This window comes from Oncorhynchus masou, chromosome 13 (assembly GCF_036934945.1).
Source record: "Oncorhynchus masou masou isolate Uvic2021 chromosome 13, UVic_Omas_1.1, whole genome shotgun sequence".
NCBI classification, from domain to species: domain Eukaryota; kingdom Metazoa; phylum Chordata; class Actinopteri; order Salmoniformes; family Salmonidae; genus Oncorhynchus; species Oncorhynchus masou.
In genome coordinates this window covers 59757317-59785075 of record NC_088224.1, presented here as the reverse complement: position 1 = coordinate 59785075, position 27759 = coordinate 59757317, and the positions used below count along the sequence as shown (strand labels likewise).

Below are 27759 nucleotides of genomic sequence, written 5' to 3'. Positions count from 1 at the left end.
TCCCATATATCTTTTTTTGTAAGTATGTACATATACATACAGTACTAGTCAAAAGTTTGGACACACCTACTCATTCAAGGGTTTTTCTTTATTTTACTATGTTCTACATTGTAGAATAATAGTGAAGACATCAAAACTATGAAATAACACATGGAATTATGTAGTAACCAAAAAAGTATTAAACACATAGTAGATTCTTCAAAGCAGCCACCCTTTGCCTTGATGACAGCTTTGCACCATCTTGGAATTCTCTCAACCAGCTTCATGAGAAATGCCTTTCCAACAGTCTTGAACGAGTTCCCACATATGCTGAGCACTTGTTGGCTGCGTTTCCTTCACTCTGCGGTACGACTGATCCCAAACAGTCACAATTGGGTTGAGGTGTGAGGTGTGTTTTGGGTCATTGTTCTGTTGAAAAACAAATGATAGTCCCAAGCGCAATCCAGATCCAATGACATATCGCTGCAGAACTCTGTGGGAGCCATGCTGGTTAAGTGTGTCTTGAATTCTAAATAAATCACCAACAGTGTCACCAGCAAAGCACCATCACACCTCCTCCTCCATGCTTCACGGTGGGAACCACACATGCCGAGATCATCTGTTCACCTACTTTGCGTCTCACAAAGACACAGTGGTTGGAATCACAAATCTCAAATTTGGACTAATCGTGTTTCTTGGCCCAAGCAAGGTTTTTCTTCTTACTGCTGTCCTTTAGTAGTGGTTTCTTTCCAACCATGAAGACCTGATTCACACAGTCTCCTCTTTACAGTTGATGTTGAGAGGTGTCTGCTACTTGAACTCTGTGAAGCATTTATTTGGGCTGCCATCTGAGGTGCAGTTAAATTTAGTGAACGTATCCTCTGCAGTAGAGGTAACTATGGGTCTTCCTTTCCTGTGGCGGTTCTCATGAGAGCCAGTTTCATCATAGCGCTTGATGGTTTTTGCGACTGCACTTGAAGAAACTTTCAAAGTTCTTGACATATTCAGAATTGACTGACCTTCATGTCTTGAAGCAATGATGGACTGTCATTTCTCTTTGCTTATTTGAGCTATTCTTGCCACGATATGGACTTGGTCTTTTACCAGATAGTACTATCTTCTGTATACGACCCCTACCTTGTCACAACACAGCTGATTGGCTCAAACGCATTAACCTCTTGAAACTCTGGGGGCGCTATTTCATTTTTGGATGAAAAACGTTCCCGTTTTAAACAAGATATTTTGTCACAAAAAGATGCTCGACTATGCATATAATTGATAGCTTTGGAAAGAAAACACTCTGAATTTTCCAGAACTGCAAAGATATTGTCTGTGGGTGCCCTAGAACGGGAGCTACAGGCAAAACCAAGATGAAACGGCAACCAGGAAACCAGCAGGATTTTTGAGGCTCCGTTTTCCATTGTCTCCTTATATGGCTGTGAATGGGAGAGGAATGAGCCTGCCCTTTCTGTCGTTTCCCCAAGGTGTCTGCAGCATTGTGACGTTTTTGTAGGCATATCATTGGAAGATTGACCATAAGAGACTACATTTTCCAGGTGTCCGCCCGGTATCCTCCGTCGAAATTGGTGCGTCTTTTTCAGCTGCTGGTATTTCTCCATGTGATTCTGAGGGGAAAGCAGGCTTCCACGAACTGCATATCAATGAAGAGATATGTGAAAAAACACCTTGAGGATTGATTCTAAACAACGTTTGCCATGTTTCGGTCGATATTATGGAGTTAATTCGGAAAAAGTTTGACGTTTTGGTGACTGAATTTTCGGTTCGTTTCGGTAGCCAAATGTGATGTACAAAACGGAATGATTTCTCCTACACAAAGTTTCTTTCAGGAAAAACTGAACATTTGCTATGTAACTGAGAGTCTCCTCATTGAAAACATCCGAAGCTCTTCAAAGGTAAATGATTTTATTTATTTGGTTATGTGGTTTTTGTGAAAATGTTGCGTGGTAAATGCTACTCAAAATGCTAAGCTAGCTTAGCATACTCTTACACAAATTAGTGATTTGCTATGGTTCAAAAGCATATTTTGAAAATCTGAGATGACAGTGTTGTTAAGAAAAGGCTAAGCTTGAGAGCAGGCGCATTATTTTCATTTTATTTGCATTTTCAGAAATCGTTAACGTTGCATTATGCTAATGAGCCTGAGGCTTTATTCACGATCCCGGATCCGGGATGGGGAGTATCAAGAGGTTTTAAGAAGGAAAGAAATTCCACAATTGAAATGCATCCCAGGTGACTACTTCATGAAGCTGGTTGAGAGAATGCCAAGAGTTTGCAAAGCTGTCATCAATGCAAATGGTGGCATCTATGAAAAATCTCAGATATGTTAAGATTTTTGTAACACGTTTTTTTTGGTTACTACATGATTCCATGTGTTATTTCATAGTTTTGATGTCTTCACTATTATTCTATAATGTAGAAATTGTAAAAATAAAGAAAAACCCTGGAATGAGTAGGTGTGTCCAAACGTTTGACTTGTACTGTATATATATATTTTGTATATATCTTTTCCTTTATTATGTTCCCCTAACCCTACCACTCCTCACCTATTTGGACCAAACTAATGGACAACAACACTTAGGGTTCTACTTCCCAAGTTTCGCAGTGGTCTAAGGCACTGCATCTCAGCGCTTGAGGCGTCACTACACCCTGGTTCAAATCTAGGCTGTATCACAACCAGCCGTGATTTGGAGTCCCATAGGGTGGCGCATAATTGGCCTAGCGTCGTCCGGATTTGGCCAGGGTAGGCCATCTTTGTAAATAAGCATTTGTTTTTAACTGACTTGCCTAGTTAAATAAAGGTTACATTTATATATACTATATACATTTTACAGACACAATGTATTTTACAATAGCTATCTTTACAATAGTTCTCTTTTGAGTTCTCTTTCTTGAGTTTTTAATCTCATCCTTCAGCTACCCTAAACCTCCCATCTATCTCTTAACACTATCCAGTTTAGATTTTTATTTGCCATATATTTTTCAACTGTGCTGTGATGTTTCACAAAAGTTCTGAACCTTTCCAATTGCATTTTATCTATGGCTATTTGAGTGCCCATAGATACCGTGACGAGATCCTGAGGCCCATTGTCGTGCCATTCATCCCCTACCATCACCTTATGTTTCAGCATCATAATGCACGGCCCCATGTCGCAAGGATCTGTACACAATTCCTGGAAGCTGACAATGTCCCAGTTCTTCCATAGCCTTCAATGGCCGTGCAAAGTTGTTGTAAGACAGCATGTTCCAGTTCCCACCAAATCCAGCAACTTTGCACGGCCATTGAAGATGAGTGGGGCAACATTCTACAGGCCCCAATCAACAGCCTGATCAACTCTATGCAAAGGAGATGTGTCACGCTGAAAGAGGCAAATGGTGGTCGCACCAGATACTGACTGGTTTTCTGATCTGTGACCAATAGATGCATATCTGTATTCCCACTCATGTGAAATCCATAGATTAGGGCCTAGTGAATTTATTTACATTGACTGATTTCATTATATGAACTGTAACTCAGTAAAACTTTTGAAATTGTGACATGTTGCGTTTATATTTTTGTTCAGTGTTGTTTTTGGTAAAAACATTTTTAAAGACTGTAAAATCACCAGGAATTCAGCAAAAAAAAAATGTTTGGGAAGTCTGTTCCCAATTATTCCCACAAATAAAATAAAAAGAGGTATGTGATCGTGTCTCAATGTAATCAAGAGATATAACGATTGTTATTTTCAAATACAATGTCGTTTTGGGCTTAGGTGTTGTCAATTTAAAGTGGAAAACGTTTTATAATTATTTTCCAGCCCTACGATCATTCGCTCCGATCTCGTTGCCTACCCCTGATGTAAGGGAAGAAGAGACTGTAAACACTCTAGGGGCCAATGTATCTGAAATGAGGACGGTAATAAATAGACCTGTGGTGGACTCCGCAAGGTACGGGCCCTCTAACACACACACACACACACACACACACACCGATGTGCTCTCTCAGTGCTCTCCCCCCTAAATAGCCATTACCTCACAGCTCCCTGACTCCAATACTCTCACCGGAGCTGAACACAGACCTGTGGAAGCCCTCACACTGATTCAACAAACCAATCCGTGGTTAAAAGAAGTCGGAGCTACACGGAGCCATGCTCCAGCAAAGGGAAAATCATATTTTTATCCAAAATAACATGTCCATCCAACTCTAAACAATCACTTTATCCAACTCAAAAAAGTATGTTTATCCAACTCAAAAAATGATGTTTATCCAACTAAAAAAATGATGTTTATCCAACTAAAAAAATGATGTTTATCCAACTCAAATGACTGCACTGAAATGTGTTTAGATGACCTGTACTTTAGTATAAGCTATGTGTTTGTGTGTTTATACACTGATTCATGTCTACTATACACTGTAGATGTGTTTGTGTGTTTATACACTGATTCATGTAGATGTGTTTGTGTGTTTATACACTGATTCATGTCTACTATACACTGTAGATGTGTTTGTGTGTTTATACACTGATTCACGTCTACTCTACACTGTAGATGTGTTTGTGTGTTTATACACTGATTCACGTCTACTCTACACTGTAGATGTGTTTGTGTGTTTATACACTGATTCACGTCTACTCTACACTGTAGATGTGTTTGTGTGTTTATACACTGATTCATGTCTACTCTACACTGTAGATGTGTTTGTGCATGTTTGTGCATGTTTGGAGCACAGGGGGTCTAGTCCTCTTCCCCTTCCTCATCGGTGACACAGATGCATATTGATTTCAGAGAGCCTGCTGAGAAACCATGCTGACTGACAGTACAGGAAGAGAACATGGTACACACACACACACACAAACACACACACACACACACACACAACAAAGACCCCCAATCTTTTGCTCACACACATATGCTGCCCTTCTAACCCAAAGCTGCCCACGCAGCAAAAGCACACAAACAATGTGTACTATATTATGCTATGTCTAATACCCAATGACATTGCCCTGAGGCAAGGCACAGAGAATGCCATGCCATTGAGGCTAGCTCCTCTACCAATAGTAAGTATGGTAGACCCTGTTTCTGGAAGCCATAGTTTGGTCTGGTTGTTTCAGCGCTACTATGATTAATAAGTAATTACAACAAATCCATCAAGTAAGAATATCATACTGATTGGTGTCCAACCACATGGTTTCCACCAGGTTTAACCTGACAGAAGCATGGGTTCCCTCACATGGGTTCCCTCACATGGGTTCCCTCACATGGGTTCCCTCACATGGGTTCCCTCACATGGGTTCCCTCACATGGGTTGCCTCGCATGGGTTCCCTCACATGGGTTCCCTCGCATGTTCCATTTCCTACTCCTTTATCCAAGTCTAACCCAACTCAAAATAATAAGTTAATCAAATTGTATCTAATAATAATTTGATCCAACTCAAAACAATATGTTTTACCAACTCCTACTCCCCTTGTCAGTTGCTGTCTACAATGTTTTTCACCAACTGTTCAAAGTGTTCATCAGTCATGAAGCTGGGTTATAGCCAAGACATTATGATCTCTGACTGTTTTGAGGATCTTCCTTCCAACAATGGGCATCAGTGTCGAGATCAGAGGTTGGTTGTGGCCAGTGTTCAGTCATGCTCTCTCCCTCTCCAGCATGCATATCAATGGAAGGAAGCCACTATCTGATCTCATCCAGGAATTGTATTTATAATAATATGATAAATCATATGCACACACACACACACACAGTGACCAATGAAGAGCCCCAAACCACAGTAGAAGGACCAATCAGAGACTTGTGCTCAGGGGGATTCCCAGTTTCCACAATGTTTCTAAACAGCGATGATACCAAGGTCAGATGTCATGTCATGGAGAGCCATCGCTCTTTATGGCGGCTGAACAATAGGGAAGGCAATTGCCAGCTTACATGCCAGCCACTTACAGTACAATCTTAGAAAAAAGGGTTCCAAAGGGTTCTTAAGTTTTCCCTATAGGAGAACCCTTTCTGGTTCTAGGTAGAACCCTTTTGGGTTTCAAGTAGAACTCTTAGGAAAGGGCTCTACATGGAACCCAAAAAGGTTCTACCTGGAACCAAAAGGGTACGTCCTAGAACCAAAAAGGGTTCTTCAAGGGGTTCTCCTATGGGGACAGGTGATGAACTCTTTTAGGTTCTAGATAACAATTTTCTTCTAAGAGTGTAGCAATGGATGAAAAGCAAACATGACCAAATGAGTCGGCTACGGAACAGTACAAACAATTGCTTTAACTGTAACTCCAATAAGCCCTCTTGCTGACGTTCCTATTACCATCTTACCCTTTAATATAATTGTCAGAGAGAGAGAGAGAGAGAGAGAGAGAGAGAGACCGTACACTGGTTCTGTAACCATATACATATAACTACTAGAACAGACACTATAATGGGGAAATCAGAATAATTACTTGAAAAGGGGATTACCGTTCTAGTAATTGTATTTCTATGACTGTAACCGGCCTCTGCAGACTAAAGCAATGGCGCCTGCCTCTGTCTGTTAGAGTGTGAATAACACTTTGCTCTCACTCCTTCTAGCGTGGGTGACTAATTCAGATGATCAGTGTGGATCATGAATGAGTAGGGGAGGCGTGATCATTCATAGCACTGCTACCAGATACAGGCTGACTGGTCTGTTTCCTAATGGAAGCACACATCTGGGGAAGCCAGGGGTCAGGCAGCCAGGGGTCAGGCACTACACATATTACACTCTAATTCTATAGTGCTAGTCCTAGAGGAACATTCATATAAACATAGCGATGGACACTGATTATGATAGTGTTGTGTATGGGTTATGAATGTGTTATGAAGTCCTTATGTAGGTACCCTTCAAACAATGTGTCACCCTATAATGAATGTGCTGAATAGCTGATAATGTCATTTATACACTCAAAGTATGTAATATTGTATGACAAATTATGGACCACCAGCAGTACTGTATTATGAAGTAGACTACAGTAGATACTGTCTCTCTCTCTCTCTCTCTCCCTCTCTCCCTCTCTCTCTCTCTCTCTCTCTCTCTCTCTCTCTCTCTCTCTCTCTCTCTCTCTCTCTCTCTCTCCCCCTCTCTCTCTCTCTCTCTCTCTGTCTCTGTCTCTGTCTCTCTCTCTCTCTCTCTCTCTCTCTCTCTCTCTCTCTCTCTCTCTCTCTCTCTTCACTTTTAAGCCTCCACTACATTAGGACAACCAATGACATAAGGCCCTCACAATTAATTTGTGATATAATTCAGAACACATATGTAATATAATGATATACTAACTCCCAATCTAGATATGAATGAGATGTGTCTTTACTCGGTAACAACATGTACATCCCAAATGACACCCTATTCCCTTTATAGTATCTTACTCACGACTATGGTCCATAGGGCTCGGTTCAAAAGTAGTACACTGAGTGTACAAAACATTAGGAACACCTGCTCTTTCCATGACATAGACTGGCCAGCTGAATCCAGGTGAAAGCTATGATCCCTTATTGATGTCCACTTCAAACAGTGTAGATGAAGGGGAGGAGACGGGTTAAAGAAGGATTTTTAAGGTTTGAGACATGGATTGTCCATATGTTCCATTCAGAGGGTGAATGGGGCAAGGCAAAAGACGTAAGTGCCTCTGAATGAGGTTTGTGTCAAGAACTGCAATGCTACTGGGTTTTTCACGCTCAACATTTTTCCGTGTGTATCTAGAATGGTCCACCACCCAAAGGACATCAGGCCAACTTTACACAATGGTGGGATGCAATGGAGTCAACAATGGACCAGCATCCCTGTGGAACACTTTCGACACCTTGTAGAGTCCCTGTCCTGATGAAATGAGGCTGTTCCGAGGGCAAAAGGGGAAGGTGCAACTCAATATCAGGAAGATGTGGATAGGCAAGCCAAATGAGAACACTTTCTACTGTAGTCTTGGAGCATTCATTTATCTTTATGCAGATGTCAGGGAGGACCAATGACCACACTGCCCATAATGAGGACACAACCAACCCTACAGCCTTCTGTAGTGACTTCCCAGAGGACTAGACACCATAGCAGAGGACTAGACACCATTTCCTGTTGCATGCAGCTCTGTGAAAACAAGCTCTCTGACGACTACCACACATAGAACATCACACTCTATCAAAGAGTAAGAGAAAGTGTGAGAGAGAAAGGAGAGAGAGAGAGAGAGAGAGAGAGAGAGAGAGAGTGTGTGTGTGTGTGTGTGTGTGTGTGTGTGTGTGTGTGTGTGTGTGTGTGTGTGTGTGTGTGTGTGAGAAAGAGAGAACGAGAGAGAGGAGAAAGTGAGAGGAATGGACTGGACGAAAGTCAAACGAGGTCTCTGCATCCTCGTGCTGTTCTAAACTCTGACAGCTGAAGCCCCTCTGACCAATGGCATCTCTCATCCCCCTCGTTCTCCCCCCTCCATTCCCACCCTCCCATCATCATCCCATCACTTTGTCGACAGGATTTAAACAAAGCCTCTCAGCTTCTGATCAGCCACTTTGGACAGGAAGCCACAGACTCAATCAGACCATATTTGCAACACATAGAGATGACACGCAGAGGGGAAGCTCCATTGAGAGCCTCAAACTGACCATACAGAAGAGAATTTCCTCGCAATAAGCCCCTTATCCAATACCTAGCATCATCCCCATCAAAACCAATAGCGGATAGTGCCCTTTGCGGCCAACATCAGAGACATTGACTATCAATCTGCCCATTTAAAATGGTAATGTAATGTTTTATTTTATTTTTGTTTTATTTTAATGTCATAGCCATTGTGTTTGCGATTGAGCCTTCGGAATGGAAACCAAAGACAAATTGAATGGGACAGTAAAGCTTTTGAATGTCATATAATTTAACCTCTAGATCAGGCAAATTAAAATGTGGACTTTGAAGTCAGTTCCACCCTGATTTTCATTCTTTCCCACTAACCAGGGACTGATAATGACCTGGGACACCAGGTGCGCGCAATTAATTATCAGGTAGAACAGAATCGGCAGTACTCTGGACCTGCAGGCTCAGTTTTGAATACCTCTGCTCTAGATATCAGTATGCTGCTTACCTTCCGATCATGGTGGAATGCTGCTGGACGGCAGCCTCCAGAAGGCGCTCCAGGATGGTCCACTCCCCCATGATGGCCGTGGTTCCTCCTCTGGGTACAGGAACCCCGCTGTTGGCCCTCACTCTGGGCTTTGAGGTGCCCTAGGCCCACGTGCGTCTACCCACCGGAGGGGAAGAGAGAGCGCTGCTGCTGGGTGGGACTGGGGGCCGAGAGGGCGTCCTCTACTACAGCTCACTGGGCCCCCATAGCTGCCTGATGGATATCCCTGGACCCCCGCTGCGCTGACCTGAGATGACTGGACCGGTGCTTCTCTGTATGCGCAGACGCACACATACAAACTCTGTATCTGGTGGCAGAGTTGGTGTCCCTGTTTTCACTTGTTCTGTCCTCACGTGGGTTCTCTCTCTTTGTGAACCTGCCCTCTAGGTGTACCTGGCCTCTCTACCTATCTCTGTCTCCAGCTGCCCTGCTTCTTTCACACAGACAAACACACACACACAGCTGCCCCTGCTCGCTACCACAACACACGTAGACACACTCTCTCCCCAGCTGTCGTAATCCCTCAGCCACTGTGCTATGTCTGATAAAACACCACCCAACACAATGAAACCAAACTCACACACTCTAAATACCCTGCCATCCAACTGAGACTTACAGTGTGCAGGAACAGTGATCCATCGCACCCAGTCTCACAAGCACACTCCTTCACGCTCACACACTCGCACTCGGTCCTCAACAGTCAAAGATCAGCGTCTGTCTTCTCTCTCCACTCCTCCCTCATCCTCCTCTTCCCTCCCTCCACTCTGTCTCTCCTCCGTCCTGTCTCTCTCTCCTTCCCTGTGGCTAGTCTTGTGCTTCTCTCCCTCTCTCCTCTCTCCTCGTTGTGTTCACACCGTCAGCGGTGGAGTAGTGTAGCTCTCTCTCTCGTTTACTCTCTCGCTCTCCCCCTCTCACTCTGGCAGAGAGCGAGAGTGAATTTGTGCTTTGCTGGTGCTCATAAGGAAAGCTCCTCACTGGTTTCTCTCAGCGTGCTAGAGGAATGATAGCTCTTCTTCTTCTCCCTCCCTCTGCTGCTTCTCTGCCTTCATCTAGTTTCCCCTCACAGTTTGACACTGTCTCCACCTTCTCCACCTGCCCACTTCCTCTCTCACTCACTCTCTCTTACTCTCTCTCTCTCGCTCACTCTCTCTCTCCCTCTCTCACTCTCTCTCTCTTACTCTCTCTTGCTCACTCTCTCTTACTCTCTCTCTCTCGCTCACTCTCTCTCATTCCCTCTCTCACTCTCTCTCTTACTCTCTCTCGCTCACTCTCTCTCTCTCTCCCTCTCGCTCACTCTCTCTCTCTCTCGCTCACTCTCTCTCTCACTCCCTTTCTCTTTCTCTCTCTCTCTCTCTCACTCTCTTTCTCTTGCTCTTTGCCTGCAGGCACCCGGCTCGTGCGTGTGTCCAGAAGATTAGAGAGAGGAATCATCGCTCTGCTCATCCCTCCATCCTTCGCTCTGTTTATCCCCTCCTCTCTCTCATCTCTCAGTGTTCCACTCCAATTACAACACAACCGACACACAAACCATTTTCCTTTATCACTCTCATCCTGCCTTGCTTTTCCTCCATTCCTCCATTTTCTGCATCTACTGGGGTGACTGGTCTACCTTCCTTCACCCTTTTCTACCTCTCCTCTCATCTCACCTTTTGTGTGTACACAGAGCGTTCACATTGACAACTGTGTTTATTGGCACTGGCATGGTGTTGGGGGATGTAGAAGACTGTCATGGACACCTTCGCCAACCTCAAATGCACAAACACTTGCTAAGTCTCTGGTGGAAATGCGAACATACAGATGACCCCTCTCTCTCTCTTTCTACCCACAGCCAAGGGAAGGAGAGAGCAGAGCAAGACTGAAGGCGTGTGTGTGTGTGTGTTGGAATTAAAGAGAGACAAGATTTAACAAAGAGATTTGACGTTTGAAGCAGCTTGCAGTTTCTATATTTGACATTTGGAGAAACGTGGAAAAAGTCTAATTCTGCAGTGACTTTGAACCTAGACCAGATGATGCTCTCTCTCTCTCTTCATGCATAACCCTTTCTAAACAGGAAATTACATCACAATTGGAGTGGAGTGCCCGAGGCCTTTACAAGGTGTATATACTAGTGTGTCTGTGTATCATCAGCTAGACACCAGTACAGACGCCGGACTGGGACGACTCATGGAGAGCAGTCACAAGGATCCAGACCCTTATCCTCCCTGGTGAATACAGACGTGGAATCTGACTTGTAAGCTACTGTATGTACAGTTCATATCACTCTGTTACCCATCCTCTCACATTCATGGGAGCATCCAGTGTGAGGTTCAGGTGAAGATTAGAAATACCTCCCAAAAGAAAGGTCTTTGACATAGTCATGTCCTGAGCGAGTGAGTTATGGTCAGTATCAGTGCAGTCGGTAGGGGAGGGAATGAGGTATTCCCCACTCACCTTCACTATTTATGTGTCTTTGAGATAGGAGAAAGGACAGCTTGAAGACCGGTATATAGGACTATAGGTGAGGAGATTGATGGTTGCTGGCTCAGCACACCGATGTGCTCGGGGAGCCGTGAGACACACTGTAATGAAGTGATGCAGGTGAACAGTGAGAGCGTTCATAATGTGTACCGCTCGACTCCACTCACGGCGCACCACAGTCATCTACCTCATGCTAAGGCAATCTGGCTCCATCAACGGTGAGGTGAGGGAGAATAGGAGAAAAACATGAAAAACATCGCTCTCAAACACACCTAAATCTGAACACTCAAAATGACTGACGGTCATGGTGAACCAAAATGAACACCAAGATGGCTGGTAGCATTGACAGAATAGATTAAACGAGAACATTATTGTCCATTGCATTGTGAAATAGAAATGTGCCTTTTTACTCCTATTGCTGTCAACGGCCATAACATAGGTAAGGTTTACTGTGGGCACAGTCTCAGAGCCATCAGTGTGTTGAGGGTAACTACACTGTGGGTAGGGGCAGGGTAATGTGGGCCCTGGATGGTGCCTGGCGCCTGGCCCGAGGATTAGCAGTACATTTGGTCACGTAGTGTAAATTAAATGGACTCGCTGTGTGAAAAAGGGGTTGACAAAATGTTTGAATGACTAACCCTTTCCCCTGCCCCCCCCCATACATATGTAAGGTCCCTCAGTCAAGCATTACATTTCAAGCACAGATTCAAGTACTAAGACCAGGGAGCTGTTTGTCAGCCTCATAAAGACTGATTGGTAGACGGGTAACAATAACAAATAATATATTGAATATCTCATTAAGCTTGGTCAAGTTAATAATTATGCTGTGTAGGATGGATTAAACCATCCAGACAGAACTGAGCTGCAGGACAGGAAGGAAACTGCTTAAGGATGTCACCATGAGGCCATTGGTGATATTAAAAGAGCTACCAGAGTTCAATGGCTGTCATGGGAGAACACAGAGGATGGATCAACATTGTAGTTACTCCACAATAATAACCTACATGACAGAGTGAAAATAAGACAAATATACTGAATATGCATATGTATGCAACATGGTACTAAAGTAATACAGCAACAAAAAAACTGAGCAAAGGAATACACTTTATGGCCTAAATGCAAAGCCTCATGTTTGGGGCAAATTCAACAGTAACTGCCTCATTTTCAAACATGGTGGTGGCTGCATCATGGTATGGGTGTACCTGACATTGCCAATGACTGGGGAGTTTTTCAGGATGAAAAGAAACAGGATGGAGCTAAACACAGGAAAAACCAGAGGGAACTCTGCTTCACACAAGACACCTTTCAGCACGTCAGCCACCGACAACACAAATCTATACCGTAGTTGCTTACAAAGAGTTGAAAATTTGGATCTAAAATTTTGAAAAGTGGTCAAATATTACACAACACAGGTGTGGAAAGCTCTTAAGAGACTCACCCAAAAAGACTCACAGCTGTAATCTCTGCCAAAGATGTTTCCAACGTGTATTGCCTGAAGGGGGCGAATACTTATCTAATCAAGGCAGTTTTATTTAATTCCTTTGTTTATTTTTTGCATTTCATCCACTTTGACAGAATTGTGTAGACAAAAGTACAATAAAATAATGTAATCCCACTATGAAATTCAATCCCAGAATGTATTGTATAGGCCAAAAAAATTATATTGTTACCACAAATGCAATGAGGCATTTAAATAGCAGTCAGTAAAAACAATGTCAATAATTAACTTGTTTTAATGAAATTAAGTCAGATTATGGCAAAAAGGGATTTTGTACACAATAACAGATGTAAGTGACAGAACGCACACAAGTCCAACTCCTGACACGTGGTTTTAAACGTTACTATGTCATTAATCGCTTTGCGTATTCACTCAGGCATCCACCCCTTCTAACGAGGGTATTAATCTTGGTTTGATGAGAGCAAAAGACAAGATTATCAACTGGGAGGGAGACAGGAGAGCACCCTTCTGAAGTCTAACGTTCTCAACTGATGTTGACAGATCCAGATGATTTAAATATCCTGCCAAAGAACTCATTTGACCTCAAAATGCATTAGACTGAATCTATATAACACTACCTGGGTTGGGCTGGTTTGTGTTGTATATAGATATGTGAAAATATCAAGGCCTGGCAAATGTTACAAGTTGTGGGGAATTCAACATTTTCCAACAGATTTAAAAAGGTGGCAAATCCATCAATGACAAAAAAAAAATGGGCTGAGTTGATTGATGACAATTGATGGGGCAAACTGTAGCTCTCTGGCTGTCACTCAGTGGTGGGTGCCGCTGTGTTGTTCGTGACGTCAGTCTTGAACAGTTCCATAGGTTGGTTTGGTCTCTAGGTGATCTCCCTGAAGGCCCTCTTCTCAACATACTTCACCTTGTGTCTCCTCTTGAACCTGTGGGAGGAGGCGGGGCACACAATCAAACACTGTCCAATCGAAAGCACGTCAACGGCTTCACATCAAATCAAGACTATATTCTCTTGTACAAGAAAAACAAAAGGAGACATGGAGGGAAAGCAGCATAGCGTGTTGCCCTCAGTTCCCAGGAGGCCGTTTACACAACAGCTCCCCGAGTTCCATGATTGTCTTCACATTTGAGAGGAAATACTGTTATCGCGAGGATGGGATCATCACTGGACACAGTCAGGCTCATGAGCGTCTGCTAAATGACTTAAATGTAAATGTAATGCTGACTGAACCAAAAGAGGGGGTGCACTACAACACAGTTACCCAGCTAACGTTGATAAACAACCAAAAATAACTACTGATTTTCTGGTTCATTAAGAAAGTCAAACGTGTTTGAGTCAGATCATTCCCATTTCAAGCTCAGCTTTCTAAAAAGTTATTTCACAATATTTAGGCAAGTTAACTGGCTAACGCATTGATCCTGCTTTGTAGTATAACTCTGGAAATAAACAAAAACAAATCTAGAAAGTTCCACTACGAAAGTTACACACTAGGTATATGACATCACAGTTCAATATCCATTATAGGCAAATATATTTCTGACACGAGATGCTGTTTGTTTTTAAAGGGAGAATAACTTACTTGGCTCGTTCTCTGGGCTCAATCATGTTCCTCTTCTGCATACTCTTGAAGCGGTCCTTGAGGACACTGCCCTCTGGCTGCAGGACACAATTACATGTGAAGGGAAACATGTTAGTAAACCCATATAAATGAGTGCTCTGATGAAGGACCTTGTGCCAAAACAGGAGTCAACGTGAGACGTTATTGAAGGGAATTACGTTGTTATCCTGAAACTTTTCAGCATTTCAGTTCCACATACACTATCGTTCAAAAGTTTGCGGTCACTTTGAAATGTCCTTGTTTTTGAAACAAAAGCACATTTTTTCCCCCATTAAAATAACATTAAATTGATCAGAAATAGTTTAGACATTGTTAATGACTGTTGTAGCTGGAAATGGCAGATTTTTTATGGAATCTATAACCACTCCTTTGTTCCAATGGCACATTGTGTTAGCCTTTTAAAATGAGAAACTTTAGTTAGCTAATTGATTAGAAAACACTTTTGCAATGACGTTAGCACAGCTGAAAACTGTTGTTCTGATTAAATAAGCAATAAAAACTGGCCTTCTTCAGACTAGTTGAGTATCTGGAGCATCAGCATTTGTGGGTTCGAATACAGGCTCAAAATGGCCAGAAACAAAGACCTTTCTTCGGAAACTCATCAGTTTATTCTTGTTCTGAGAAATTAAGGCTATTCCATGAGAGAAATTGCCAAGAAACTGAAGATCTCGTACAACGCTGTGTACTACTCCCTTCACAGAACAGCGCAAACTGTTTAGGCCAACAGTTTTCAGCTGTGTTAACATAATTGCAAAAGGATTTTCTAATGACCTATTAGCCTTTTAAAATGATAAACTTGGATTAGCTAACACAACGTGCCATTGGAACACAGGAGTGATGGTTGCTGATAATGGGCCTCTGTACGCCTATGTAGATATTCCATTTAAAAAATAAAAGCAGTTTCAAGCTACAATAATAATTTACAACATTAACAATGTCTACACTGTATTTCTGATCAATTTGATGTTATTTTAATGGAAAAAGAAAAGAAAAGGGTTTTTGTTTAAAAAACAAGGACATTTCTAAGTGACCCCAAACTTTTGAACAGTAGTGTACATGGACATGGGTTCAAAGGTCAGCCGAGTATGATTGTATTGTAGAATGTGAGTGAGATACAGTCAGTCAAACCTTGAGGGTCCGCAGGGATCCAGGAATCTCATCACTTAGCTGGACCTCTAGATCCTGAGCCTGGAACCTGGGGAGATATGTGGGGGACAAGTTCAGACAGTATCGAGACAATAGACAAAACAGCAGCACAGACACAACTCACACTTAGGGGAAAGCAGCACTATAGAAATAAGGCTAAATAATTTGGTTTGGAATGGGGTATAGGCTCTTCTGGAGCCCCTCCCAAGTGGTCATTCTCTCTTTCTCCCCTTACCCATCTGTCTATCGCCTCCTTTGAATTCCATGCTGTCACAGTTACCAGCCCTTTCAAGCTTAACATCCTTATCATTTATCGCCCTCCAGGTTCCCTCGGAGAGTTCATCAATGAGCTTGATGCCTTGATAAGCTCCTTTCCTGAGGACGGCTCACCTCTCACAGTCCTGGGCGACTTTAACCTCCCCACGTCTACCTTTGACTCATTCCTCTCTGCCTCCTTCTTTCCACTCCTCTCCTCTTTTGACCTCACCCTCTCACCTTCCCCCCTACTCACAAGGCAGGCAATACGCTCGACCTCATCTTTACTAGATGCTGTTCTTCCACTAACCTCATTGCAACTCCCCTCCAAGTCTCCGACCACTACCTTGTATCCTTTTCCCTCTCGCTCTCATCCAACACTTCCCACACTGCCCCTACTCGGATGGTATCGCGCCGTCCCAACCTTCGCTCTCTCTCCCCGCTACTCTCTCCTCTTCCATCCTATCATCTCTTCCCTCTGCTCATACCTTCTCCAACCTATCTCCTGATTCTGCCTCCTCAACCCTCCTCTCTTCCCTTTCTGCATCCTTCGACTCTCTATGTCCCCTATCCTCCAGGCCGGCTCGGTCCTCCCCTCCCGCTCCGTGGCTCGACGACTCATTGCGAGCTCACCGAACAGTGCTCCGGGCAGCCGAGCGGAAATGGAGGAAAACTCGCCTCCCTGCGGACCTGGCATCCTTTCACTCCCTCCTCTCTACATTTTCCTCCTCTGTCTCTGCTGCTAAAGCCACTTTCTTCCACTCTAAATTCCAAGCATCTGCCTCTAACCCTAGGAAGCTCTTTGCCACCTTCTCCTCCCTCCTGAATCCTCCTCCCCCCCCTCCTCCCTCTCTGCAGATGACTTCGTCAACCATTTTGAAAAGAAGGTCGACGACATCCGATCCTCGTTTGCTAAGTCAAACGACACCGCTGGTTCTGCTCACACTGCCCTACCCTGTGCTCTGACCTCTTTCTCCCCTCTCTCTCCAGATGAAATCTCGCTTCTTGTGACGGCCGGCCGCCCAACAACCTGCCCGCTTGACCCTATCCCCTCCTCTCTTCTCCAGACCATCTCCGGAGACCTTCTCCCTTACCTCACCTCGATCATCAACTCATCCCTGACCGCTGGCTACGTCCCTTCCGTCTTCAAGAGAGCGAGAGTTGCACCCCTTCTGAAAAAACCTACACTCGATCCCTCCGATGTCAACAACTACAGACCAGTATCCCTTCTTTCTTTTCTCTCCAAAACTCTTGAACGTGCCGTCCTTGGCCAGCTCTCCCGCTATCTCTCTCAGAATGACCTTCTTGATCCAAATCAGTCAGGTTTCAAGACTAGTCATTCAACTGAGACTGCTCTTCTCTGTATCACGGAGGCGCTCCGCACTGCTAAAGCTAACTCTCCTCTGCTCTCATCCTTCTAGACCTATCGGCTGCCTTCGACACTGTGAACCATCAGATCCTCCTCTCCACCCTCTCCGAGTTGGGCATCTCCGGTGCGGCCCACGCTTGGATTGCGTCCTACCTGACAGGTCGCTCCTACCAGGTGGCGTGGCGAGAATCTGTCTCCTCGCCACGCGCTCTCACCACTGGTGTCCCCCAGGGCTCTGTTCTAGGCCCTCTCCTATTCTCGCTATACACCAAGTCACTTGGCTCTGTCATAACCTCACATGGTCTCTCCTATCATTGCTATGCAGACGACACACAATTAATCTTCTCCTTTCCCCCTTCTGATGACCAGGTGGCGAATCGCATCTCTGCATGTCTGGCAGACATATCAGTGTGGATGACGGATCACCACCTCAAGCTGAACCTCGGCAAGACGGAGCTGCTCTTCCTCCCGGGGAAGGACTGCCCGTTCCATGATCTCGCCATCACGGTTGACAACTCCATTGTTTCCTCCTCCCAGAGCGCTAAGAACCTTGGCGTGATCCTGGACAACACCCTGTCGTTCTCAACTAACATCAAGGCGGTGGCCCGTTCCTGTAGGTTCATGCTCTACAACATCCGCAGAGTACGCCCCTGCCTCACACAGGAAGCGGTGCAGGTCCTAATCCAGGCACTTGTCATCTCCCGTCTGGATTACTGCAACTCGCTGTTGGCTGGGCTCCCTGCCTGTGCCATTAAACCCCTACAACTCATCCAGAACGCCGCAGCCCGTCTGGTGTTCAACCTTCCCAAGTTCTCTCACGTCACCCCGCTCCTCCGCTCTCTCCACTGGCTTCCAGTTGAAGCTCGCATCCGCTACAAGACCATGGTGCTTGCCTACGGAGCTGTGAGGGGAACGGCGCCGCAGTACCTCCAGGCTCTGATCAGGCCCTACACCCAAACAAAGGCACTGCGTTCATCCACCTCTGGCCTGCTCGCCTCCCTACCACTGAGGAAGTACAGTTCCCGCTCAGCCCAGTCAAAACTGTTCGCTGCTCTGGCCCCCCAATGGTGGAACAAACTCCATCACGACGCCAGGACAGCGGAGTCAATCACCACCTTCCGGAGACACCTGAAACCCCACCTCTTCAAGGAATACCTAGGATAGGATAAACCAATCCTTCTCACCCCCCCTAAATGATTTAGATGCACTATTGTAAAGTGGCTGTTCCACTGATGTCAGAAGGTGAATTCACCAATTTGTAAGTCGCTCTGGATAAGAGCGTCTGCTAAATGACTTAAACGTAATGTAAATGAAATGTCTAGGACTACTTACAGTTCATACTATGATGCAATTTACTTGATCTGCTTTGCAAAATGGGGGAACAGTTGCATCTCACTCTAGGTATAAAATTGTAATAAATAACCAAGATAGCAGATAACAGTGGCAGCCCTGTGGAGGTACTGACCTGAGTCTGCCGAGACGTCGAGGCATGGACTTCTCTGCCTCCTGGTTGGCCTTGCGCTGGGCCACCCTCTCTCTAGTCTGCTGCTCCCCCCTCTTCAGGGTCGCCTGGATGGAGCGCAGCTGGAAGAGCTGCTGCTTCTTGTCAGTGAACAACCTCGCTGCCTGCTTCTGTTGCGACTGCACAGCGAGAGGGACAGTGTCGGTCAGATCCTAAGCTAGCACATGGAGTGGAAAGACTAGGGCACGTTAGAGGGGGGAAAGGCTTTGTAGTCTCGCGTACCTTTATCTTGTCGGCTCTCTCTCGCCTCCTTTCTTTCTCTGTCTTTTTCTCCTGCTGCAAGCCGCCACGAATAGAAACATCCTCTTCCTCCTCATCTTCATCTTCCTCCTCTTCCACTAGCCCTTCCACTAGCTCCTGGAAGACTGTCTCCTGCAGAGAAACAGCGAGGAAGGTCAGGCAAAATTGAGCTGGACAGACCACATAAATGTCTGAATTGTGAAACGATGAACAGTTGAGCCGCGGGGGGGAGGGGTGTACTGATGTTGTACCTCAGTGGCGGTATCCTCTCGGTTGACAGCCAGCTGTCTCTCTATTCTCAGCTCCGCTCTCTCCCGCTTCACCTCCACCTCATGGGCCTCGAGTAACAAGGCCTGAGAGAAAGGTCAGCACTTCAATAAATCAACCACAGCATTACTCAAAATTAAAAGACCGATCCCCCCACACACACACACACACCAAGCGAGCAGAAACATTGATGAACGAACTAGAGGTCGACTGATTAATCGAAAAGGCCGACTTCAAGGTTTCATAACAATCAGTAATCGGTATTTTTTTACACCTTTATTTAACTAGGCAAGTCAGTTAAGAACACATTCTTATTCTCAATGACGGCCTAGGAACTGTGGGTTAACAGCCCTGTTCAGGGTCATAACGACAGATTTTCTATCTTGTCAGCTCGGGGATTCGTTTTTGCAACCTTCCGGTTACTAGTCCAACGCTCTAACAACCTGTCTTACATTGCACTCCGCGAGGAGCCTGCATGGCAGGCTGACTACCTGTTACACGAGGTAAGTCAAGGTAAGTTGCTAGCTAGCATTAAACCTATCTTGTAAAAAACAATCTTAACATAATAACTAGTTAACTACACATGGTGGATGATATTACTAGTTTATCTAGAGTGTCCTGCGCTGCATATAATCGATGCTGTGCCTGTTAAACTTTTTTGGGATAGGGGGCAGCATTTGGAATTTTAGATGAAAAGCCTGCTCAAAGCCTGCTACTCGGGACCAGAAGCTAGGACATGCATATAATTGGTAGATTTGGATAGAAAACATTAAAGTTTCCAAAACTGTTAAAATAAAGTCTGAGTATAACAAAACTGAAATGGCAGTGCTATTATTTTGAAATGGGTGTTTCTCCATTGAAAGCCTATCCACCATTTAAAGGGATAGGACCCAGATTCATTCCCTATGGCTTCCACGAGCTGTGAACATTCTTTAGACATGGTGTCAGGCCTTATTCTGAAAAATGAGGGAGAATGAGCAGTTTCAATGAGAGGCCAGTGGAATTTCCCCAATCCCGAGAGCACGCCTTTCTTGTTTTTCTTTTATATTGACGATGCTATTGTCTGGTTGAAATATTATCGATTATTTAGACTAAAAACAACCTGAGGATTGATTATAAACATTGTTTGACATGTTTCTACGAACTTTCCGGAAACTATTTGGAATTTTCGCCTGTCTCTTGTGACCGCATTTGAGCCATTGGATTACTGAACAAAACACGCCAACAAAATTGAGGTTTTTGGATATAGAGTGACTATCGAACAAAACTAACATTTGTGTAACTGGGAGTGTTGTGAGTGCAACCATACGAAGATCAAAGGTAAGTGATTCATTTTATTGCTATTTCTGACTTTCGTGACTAATCTACTTGGCTGCTAACTGTTTAATGTTTTGTGTGCTGAGCGCTGTCCTCAGATAATTGCATGGTTTGCTTTCGCCGTAAAGCCTTTTTGAAATCTGACATGGCGGCTGGATTAACAACAAGTTAAGCTTTATTTTGATGTATTGCACTTGTGATTTCATGAAAGTTAAATATTTATAGTAATTTAATTTGAATTTGGCGCTCTGCACTTTCCCTGGAAGTTGTCGAGGTGGGACGCTAGCGTCCACTGATCCATAAGAAGTTCATTTCTCATCGAATCACAGCCTACTTCGCCAAACAGGGGATGATTTAACAAGCGCATTCGCAAAAAAAATCACTCTTTCTAAAACTGTTTGAACATAACAGTCTGAGTATAACAGAACTCATATGGCATGGCAGGCGAAAATCTGAGAAGAATCCAACCAAGAAGTGGGACATTGAGGTTTGTAGTTTTTCAAAGCTTGGCCTACCGAATACACATTGAGATATGGATGAGGTTGCACTTCCTAGGGCTTCCACTAGATGTCCACAGTCTTTAGAAATAGGTTTGAGGATTCTACTATAAAGGAGGGGCACAGGAGACCTCTTCGAGTCAGTGGTCTGGCAGAGAGCCTTGGTCTCTTGATGCGCGCTCCCGACAGAGTTACTTCTCGTTCCAGCGCTTTTCTGAAGACAAAGGAATTCTCTGTTTGGAACATTATTGATGTTTTATGTTAAAAACATCCTAAAGATTGATTTCATACATTGTTTGACATGTTTCTAAAGGACTGTAATGGAACTTTTAGTTTTTGTCTGGACGAAATGCTCACGCCTCATGAAGATGGATTACTGGGCTGAACACGTTAGCAACATGTAGCTATTTGGATATCGATGATGGAACTTTATGGAACAAATCAGTCATTTATTGTCGAACTGGGATTCCTGGGAGTGCCTTCTGATGAAGATCAAAGGTAAGTGGATATTTATGGTGTTGTTTCTAACTTTGTTGATTCCAAAATGGAGGATAATCCTCTGGCTGTTTTGGGTTTTGAGCACCGTTCTCAGATTATGCTTTATTAAGTTTTAAAAAAAATCTGACACAGCGGTTGTATTAAGGAGAAGTCTCTTTAATTCTGTGAATAACACTTGTATCTTTTATTAATGTTTATTATGAGTATTTCAGCAAAATCACCAGATGTTTTGGAATCAAAACATTGCTGCACGTAAGACGCCAATGTAAACTGAGATTTTTGGATATAAATATGCACATTATCAAACAAAACATTGTGTAACATGATGTCCTATGAGTGTCATCTGATGAAGATCAAAGGTTAGTGATTCATGTGATCTGTATTTCTGCTTTTTGTGACTATCTTTGGCTGGAAAAATGGCTGTGTTTTTCAACTTGGTTATGACCTAACAGTCATGTGTTGTGCTTTAGCTGTAAAGCATTTTTTAAATCTGACAATATGTGTAGATTAACAAGATGTTTATCTTTCATTTGCTGTATTGGACCTGTTGATGTGTGAAATACACAAGTATATATTTTTAAACCTGCATAATTAGTTAATATTGCCTGCTAACATGAATTTCTTATAACTAGGGAAATTGTGTCACTTCTCTTGCGTGCCGTGCAAGCAGTCAGGGTATATGCAGCAGTTTGGGCCACCTGGCTCATTGCGAATTGTGTGAAGTCCATTTATTCCTAACAAAGACCGTAATTAATTTGCCAGAATTGTACATAATTATGACATAACATTTTTGGGGTGTACAATGTAACAGCAATATTTAGACTTAGGGATGCCATCCGTTAGACAAAATACGGAACGGTTCCGTATCTCACTGAAAGAATAAACGTTTTGCGAAATGATCGTTTCCAGATTCTACCATATTAATGACCAAAGGTTCATATTTCTGTGTGTTGTTATATAATTAAGTCTATGATTTGATAAAGCAGTCTGACTGAGCGATGGTAGGCAGCAGCAGGCTCGTAAGCATTAATTCAAACAGCACTTTCGTGTGTTTGCCAGCAGCTCTTCGCTGTGCTTCAAGCATTGAGCTGTTATTGACTTCAAGCCTATCAACTCCTGAGATTAGGCTGGTTTAACCGATGTGAAATGGCTAGCTAGTTAGCAGGGTACGCGCTAATAGTGTTTCAAACGTCACTCGCTCTGAGACTTGGAGTAGTTGTTCCCCTTGCTCTGCAAGGGCCGCGGCTTTTGTGGAGCGATGGGTAGCGATGCTTCGAGGGTGGCTGTTGTCGATGTGTTCCTGGTTCGAGCCCAGGTAGGGGCGAGGAGAGGGACGGAAGCTATACTGTTTCCCTGGCAATACTAAAGTGCCTATAAGAACTTCCAATAGTCATAGGTATATGAAATATAAATAGAACATGAGAACATATGAAAGCTGGTGGTTCCTTTTAACATGAGTCTTCAATATTCCCAGGTAAGAAGTTTTAGGTTGTAGGAATTATAGGACTATTTCTCTCTATACCAAGCAAGGAACTTAAACGTTAGCTTTCTTACATGGCACATATTGCACTTTTACTTTCTTCTCCAACACTTTGTTTTTGCATTATTTAAACCAAATTGAACATGTTTCATAATTTATTTGAGGCTAAATTGATTTTATTGATTTATTATATTAAGTTCAAATAAGTGTTCATTCAGTATTGTTGTAATTGTCATTATTACAAATAAATACATTTAAAACATGAATCGTCTGATTAATCGTATCGGCTTTTTTGGTCCTCCAATAGTTGGTATCGGTATTGAAAAATCAATCGGTCGAGCTCTAGAACGAACCAAGATTGAAGGTTTGCGTTTTAATCACTGTTGTTAAGTGTAGTAAGTTACCTGATGGGAGAAGAAGTCTGGGTTGTAGGAGCCTCCGGGGGCTATGACCTCCACTGCCGGGAGAACAGAGGGCTTTGAGTTGAGCTTCTCTGGTCGCTAAGAGTGAACAAGACTGTGTTAAAAACCTCATGGTCAGACATTAAATATACAAACGATCCCATTTGCCTAAGTATCCCTCTTCACTATGCAGCACATACAATACTGAGAAACTATAAACTTTCAGGCAGTGACAATGCAGTATTCTTCTCACCTTCACACGCTTCTTCCCTGTTTGCTCAAGGTAGTAAGGATCAGCTGTCTCTTTGGCTGCAATATGTATAAAAGATGGTCACAAACATCGACAAAAGAACTCCAGGATTTATTTTGAAATAATTTAGGATTTTTGAATAGTCAAACTTACCATCACCTCCCCACAGATCATAATAGGGTCTGTCTGGGAAGTTGTTGGCCGCCGTTTTTGATTTTAACGCTGTAATTGCCGGTCTGCGGTTCAAGAGCCGTTTCTGTCTCCGTGGTAACACACCCATGGCCGCCAATTTCTCTGCATTCTCTGCAATGCGGCGGAGTTTCTTTGCATTCGGTTGCTGGTGGGCCAAAATACTAGGGGAGAGAGGGAACTGAATTTTAAATGGTGTCCCCAAGAAAAGGAAGAATTCAGTGCACAATCACAGTTTATTATGAGAATGAGGAATAAACTACCCTAAGTACACTTGTGTACTTTCAAAATATAGCCTTGCTGCATGGCTTCAGTTTATAACGTGGAGGCATATATGGGTCGTATTAGTTAGTGCAAACAGTAGGAAAACCTTTCTCAACAGAAAACAAAAGTAAGTTCAGGTAGTCCCTCTGAGTTTCCGTTTCATTTCTAGTACATACGACCCCGGAGAGGGGAAGCAGCACAGCATGTTGCCCTCAGTTCCCAGAAGACTGTTCACACAACAGCTCCCTGAGTTCCATGATTGTCTTCACATTCCAGAAGAAATACTGTGAGCGCAAGGATGGGTTCATCACTGGACATTGTGCCATGCACAACTTGACTGACCCATCTCCAGGTAAGGGGCAGGATGCCGGGGGTGAGAGGGCCATGTTCAGGGTCAGAAACTCACTCTTTAGGTGGAGGCACGAGGGAGTCATGCTGCAGGATTAGGTCTATCCTCAAGGGCCGCGACTTTGACTTCTTCCCCTTCTTTCCCTCTTGGACTTCTGGCATCCGACACAGAAAACACCAACATCAGTGATTTGAGACTCTAAACATTTACAAAACTGAAGCAGAAAATGTATTTATTATAAACAGTGGTATCATTTACCTGGCTGGACATATTTTCTCTGCTCTCCAATGTCCACAAAGAACAGGCTATCATCTGGCTTCTCAGATATCAGTCCTCTGTCGAAAAAAAGAAGAGGTTTAGACATGTAAATGAATAACTTCATATTTTGAAGCGAATAAAATGTGGGTATACAGCATGTGTTAAACTGTAAATAAGAGCATAAATGTTAGCTAGCTAAGTACATAAAAGCAGCCGAATCATAAATGAGTAAACCGGTCAAGAAACAATTCAGTTTAGGTGTATTGCTCAAGTTTGGGTGCTTATAGCCTGTGGTGTAAACTACTTAAGTAAAAATACTTTAAAGTACTACTGAAGTAGTTTTTCCGGGTATCTGTACTTTACCATTAATATTTTTGCCAACTTTTACTTTACTACATTCCTTAAGAACTTCTCTAGGGTAGGGGCACTATTTTCACCTCCGGATGAAAAATGTGCCCAAAGTAAACTGCCTGCTACTCGGGCACAGAAGCTAGGATATGCATACAATTAGTAGATTTTGATAGAAAACACATTAAAGTTTCTAAAAACTGTTTGAATGATGTTTGTGAGTATAACAGAACTCATATGGCAGGCAAAAACCTGAGGAAAAAAATCAAACCAGGAAATGGGAAATCTGAGGTTTGTAGTTTTTCAAGTCATTGCCTATTGAATATACAGTGTCTGTGGGGTCATATTGCACTTCATAAGACTTCCACTAGATGTCAACAGTCTTTAGAACCTTGTTTGAGGCTTCTACTATGAAGGGGGAGAGAAAGAGAGCTCTTTCAACCAGGTGTCTGGCATGAGCTGATCATGCATGCAACCTGCGTTCCATTGCATTTCAAAAGACAAGTAATTCTCCGGTTGGAACATTATTGAAGATTTATGTTAAAAACATCCTAAAGATCGATTCTATACATTGTTTGACATGTTTCTACGAACTGTAACGGAACTTTTTGACTTTTCGTCTGGACCTAGTGATGGCGCCGTATGAATTTGGATTACTGGGCTAAACGCGAGAACAAAAAGGAGGTATTTGGACAAATTATGGACTTTATTGAACAAAACAAACATTTGTGGAACTGGGATTCCTGGGAGTGCATTCTGATGAAGATCAAAGGTAAGTGAATATTTATAATGCTATTTCTGACTTTTGTTGACTCCAACATGGCGGGTTTCTGTATGGCTTGTTTTTGTGCCTGGGCGCTGTACTCGGATTATTGCATGGTGTGCTTTTTCCGAAATCTGACACAGCGGTTGCATTAAGGAGAAGTGGATCTAAAATTACATGCATAAATTGTTTCTTTTAACAACGTTTATTATGAGTATTTCTGTAAATTGATGTGGCTCTCTGCAAAATCACTGGATGTTTTGGAACTACTGAACATAACACGCCAATGTAAACTGAGATTTTTGGATATAAATATGAACTTTATCTAATAAAACATGTATTGTGTAACAAAGTTCTATGAGTGTCACCTGACGAAGATCGTCAAAGGTTAGTGACTAATTCTCTTTCTGCTTTTTGTGACTCCTCTCTTTGGCTGGATTTTTTCTTTTTTCTGTGGCTCGGTGCTGATCTAACATCATTTGGTGTGCCTTCGCCTTTCAAAGTATTTTTGAAATCGGACACTGTAGCTGGATTTACAAGTTTATCTTTAAAATGGTGTAAAATGCTTGTATGTTTGAGGAAATTTAATTATGTGATTTCTGTTTTGAATTTGGCGCCCTGCAATTTCACTGGCTGTGGGCGAGGTGGGCCGCTACAGTCCCACATATCCCAGAGTAAAAAGAAAATACTGTACTTTTTACTCCATACATTTTTCCCTGAAACCCAAAAGGTACACGTTACATTTTGACAGGAAACGTGTCCAATTCACACACTTACCAAGAGAACATCCCTGGTCATCCCTGCTGCATCTGATCTGGCACTAACTAAACACAAACGCTTCGTTTGTAAATGGTGTCACCCCAAAAAATATGCCATCTGGTTTGCTTAATCTAAGGCATTTGAAATTTATACTTCTACTTTCGATACTTTTAGCAATCCCATTTACTTTTGATACTAAGTATATTTAAAACCAAATACTTTCGGACTGTTACTCAAGTGGTATTTTACTGGGTGACTTTACACCACTGATTACAGCTAGGAATGTAAGTCGGAAATTGTATTTAAAAAAAATAAAAAATAATAATAGCATAGCTAGCTAGAATAAACAACCCAACGTGTATATTAGCATTGCTAGCTAGCAAAGTGGTGTTTCCATTTTTTCCAAGTGGACTTGATTGACATGCAAAACTAGCTAGCGTAATCAGTGATTCGATAATGTCGCAATACCTGCTAAATAATAGTTTATTGGTACAGTAAGTAATACACTTAGCTAGATGGCACCTGTAGCTAGCTAGAATGCAAGCAGGTATTGGCTAACACATGCTGCTCACCCTGTAGCCCTTTCCTGAAGTCTCACGTCATCCAAAAACTCTTCAACATCTTGAATATCACTGTGTTTGTTCCAATTCTTTTTCTTATTCTTATTCACACGCTTTCTCTGTCCACTGTTCAAGTCATCTGAACCGGCCGACGATTTAAAAGACATGAATCCTGGCTGCGCGGCTGCCACGCGTTTCAGTCTTTTGACCGCCGCCATGCTGGATCATCTGGGAGACGATGCGATGACGTCTCTTCTTCCTCTGTTGAGGTTCAGCACGAGTTGATGGGCCCCTATGTCCACCTTGAGGAGGACTTGTGTAAAAAGAAATTAAATACCCCTGGAAATAAGACATTTGTAGGCCCCAAATGTATACATTGATAATAATATATTTTTTTATTGC

At 43.2% G+C, this 27759-nt stretch overlaps 2 protein-coding genes across 2 annotated transcripts in view; both read right to left on the bottom strand.

Moving 5' to 3' along the window:
* The window catches only part of LOC135551510 (gap junction delta-2 protein-like), a 30824-nt gene extending 20979 nt beyond the window's left edge, over positions 1–9845 (bottom strand). The window contains exon 1 of the mRNA XM_064982717.1: positions 9040–9845. Coding sequence (XP_064838789.1) covers positions 9040–9110 — 71 coding nt within the window. The 5' untranslated portion in view covers positions 9111–9845. The remainder of the gene's footprint in view (positions 1–9039) is intronic.
* A 3407-nt stretch (positions 9846–13252) lies between these two features.
* Positions 13253–27664, bottom strand: nop53 (NOP53 ribosome biogenesis factor). The gene is made up of 12 exons (XM_064984525.1): positions 27370–27664; positions 24928–25004; positions 24727–24823; positions 24021–24220; positions 23871–23926; positions 23621–23716; positions 19409–19510; positions 19140–19289; positions 18861–19036; positions 15754–15820; positions 14587–14663; positions 13253–13932 (listed from the first exon to the last, which is right to left on the bottom strand). The coding sequence occupies exons 1-12, from the start codon at positions 27573–27575 to the stop codon at positions 13872–13874; spliced, it is 1365 nt and encodes a 454-aa protein (XP_064840597.1). The 5' UTR covers positions 27576–27664; the 3' UTR covers positions 13253–13871.
* Between the last annotated feature and the right edge of the window lie 95 nt (positions 27665–27759).

Excerpts from the sequence above, each read along its gene's own strand:
- nop53 (XM_064984525.1), bottom strand. The coding sequence starts at position 27,575 with ATGGCGGCGGTCAAAAGACTGAAACGCGTGGCAGCCGCGCAGCCAGGA. Across the intron at positions 23,927-24,020 it reads TGATCTGTGGGGAGGTGATG|CCAAAGAGACAGCTGATCCT; the intron begins GTAAGTTTGACT and ends TACATATTGCAG. Across the intron at positions 14,664-15,753 it reads GATCCCTGCGGACCCTCAAG|CCAGAGGGCAGTGTCCTCAA; the intron begins GTTTGACTGACT and ends TGTGTCCTGCAG.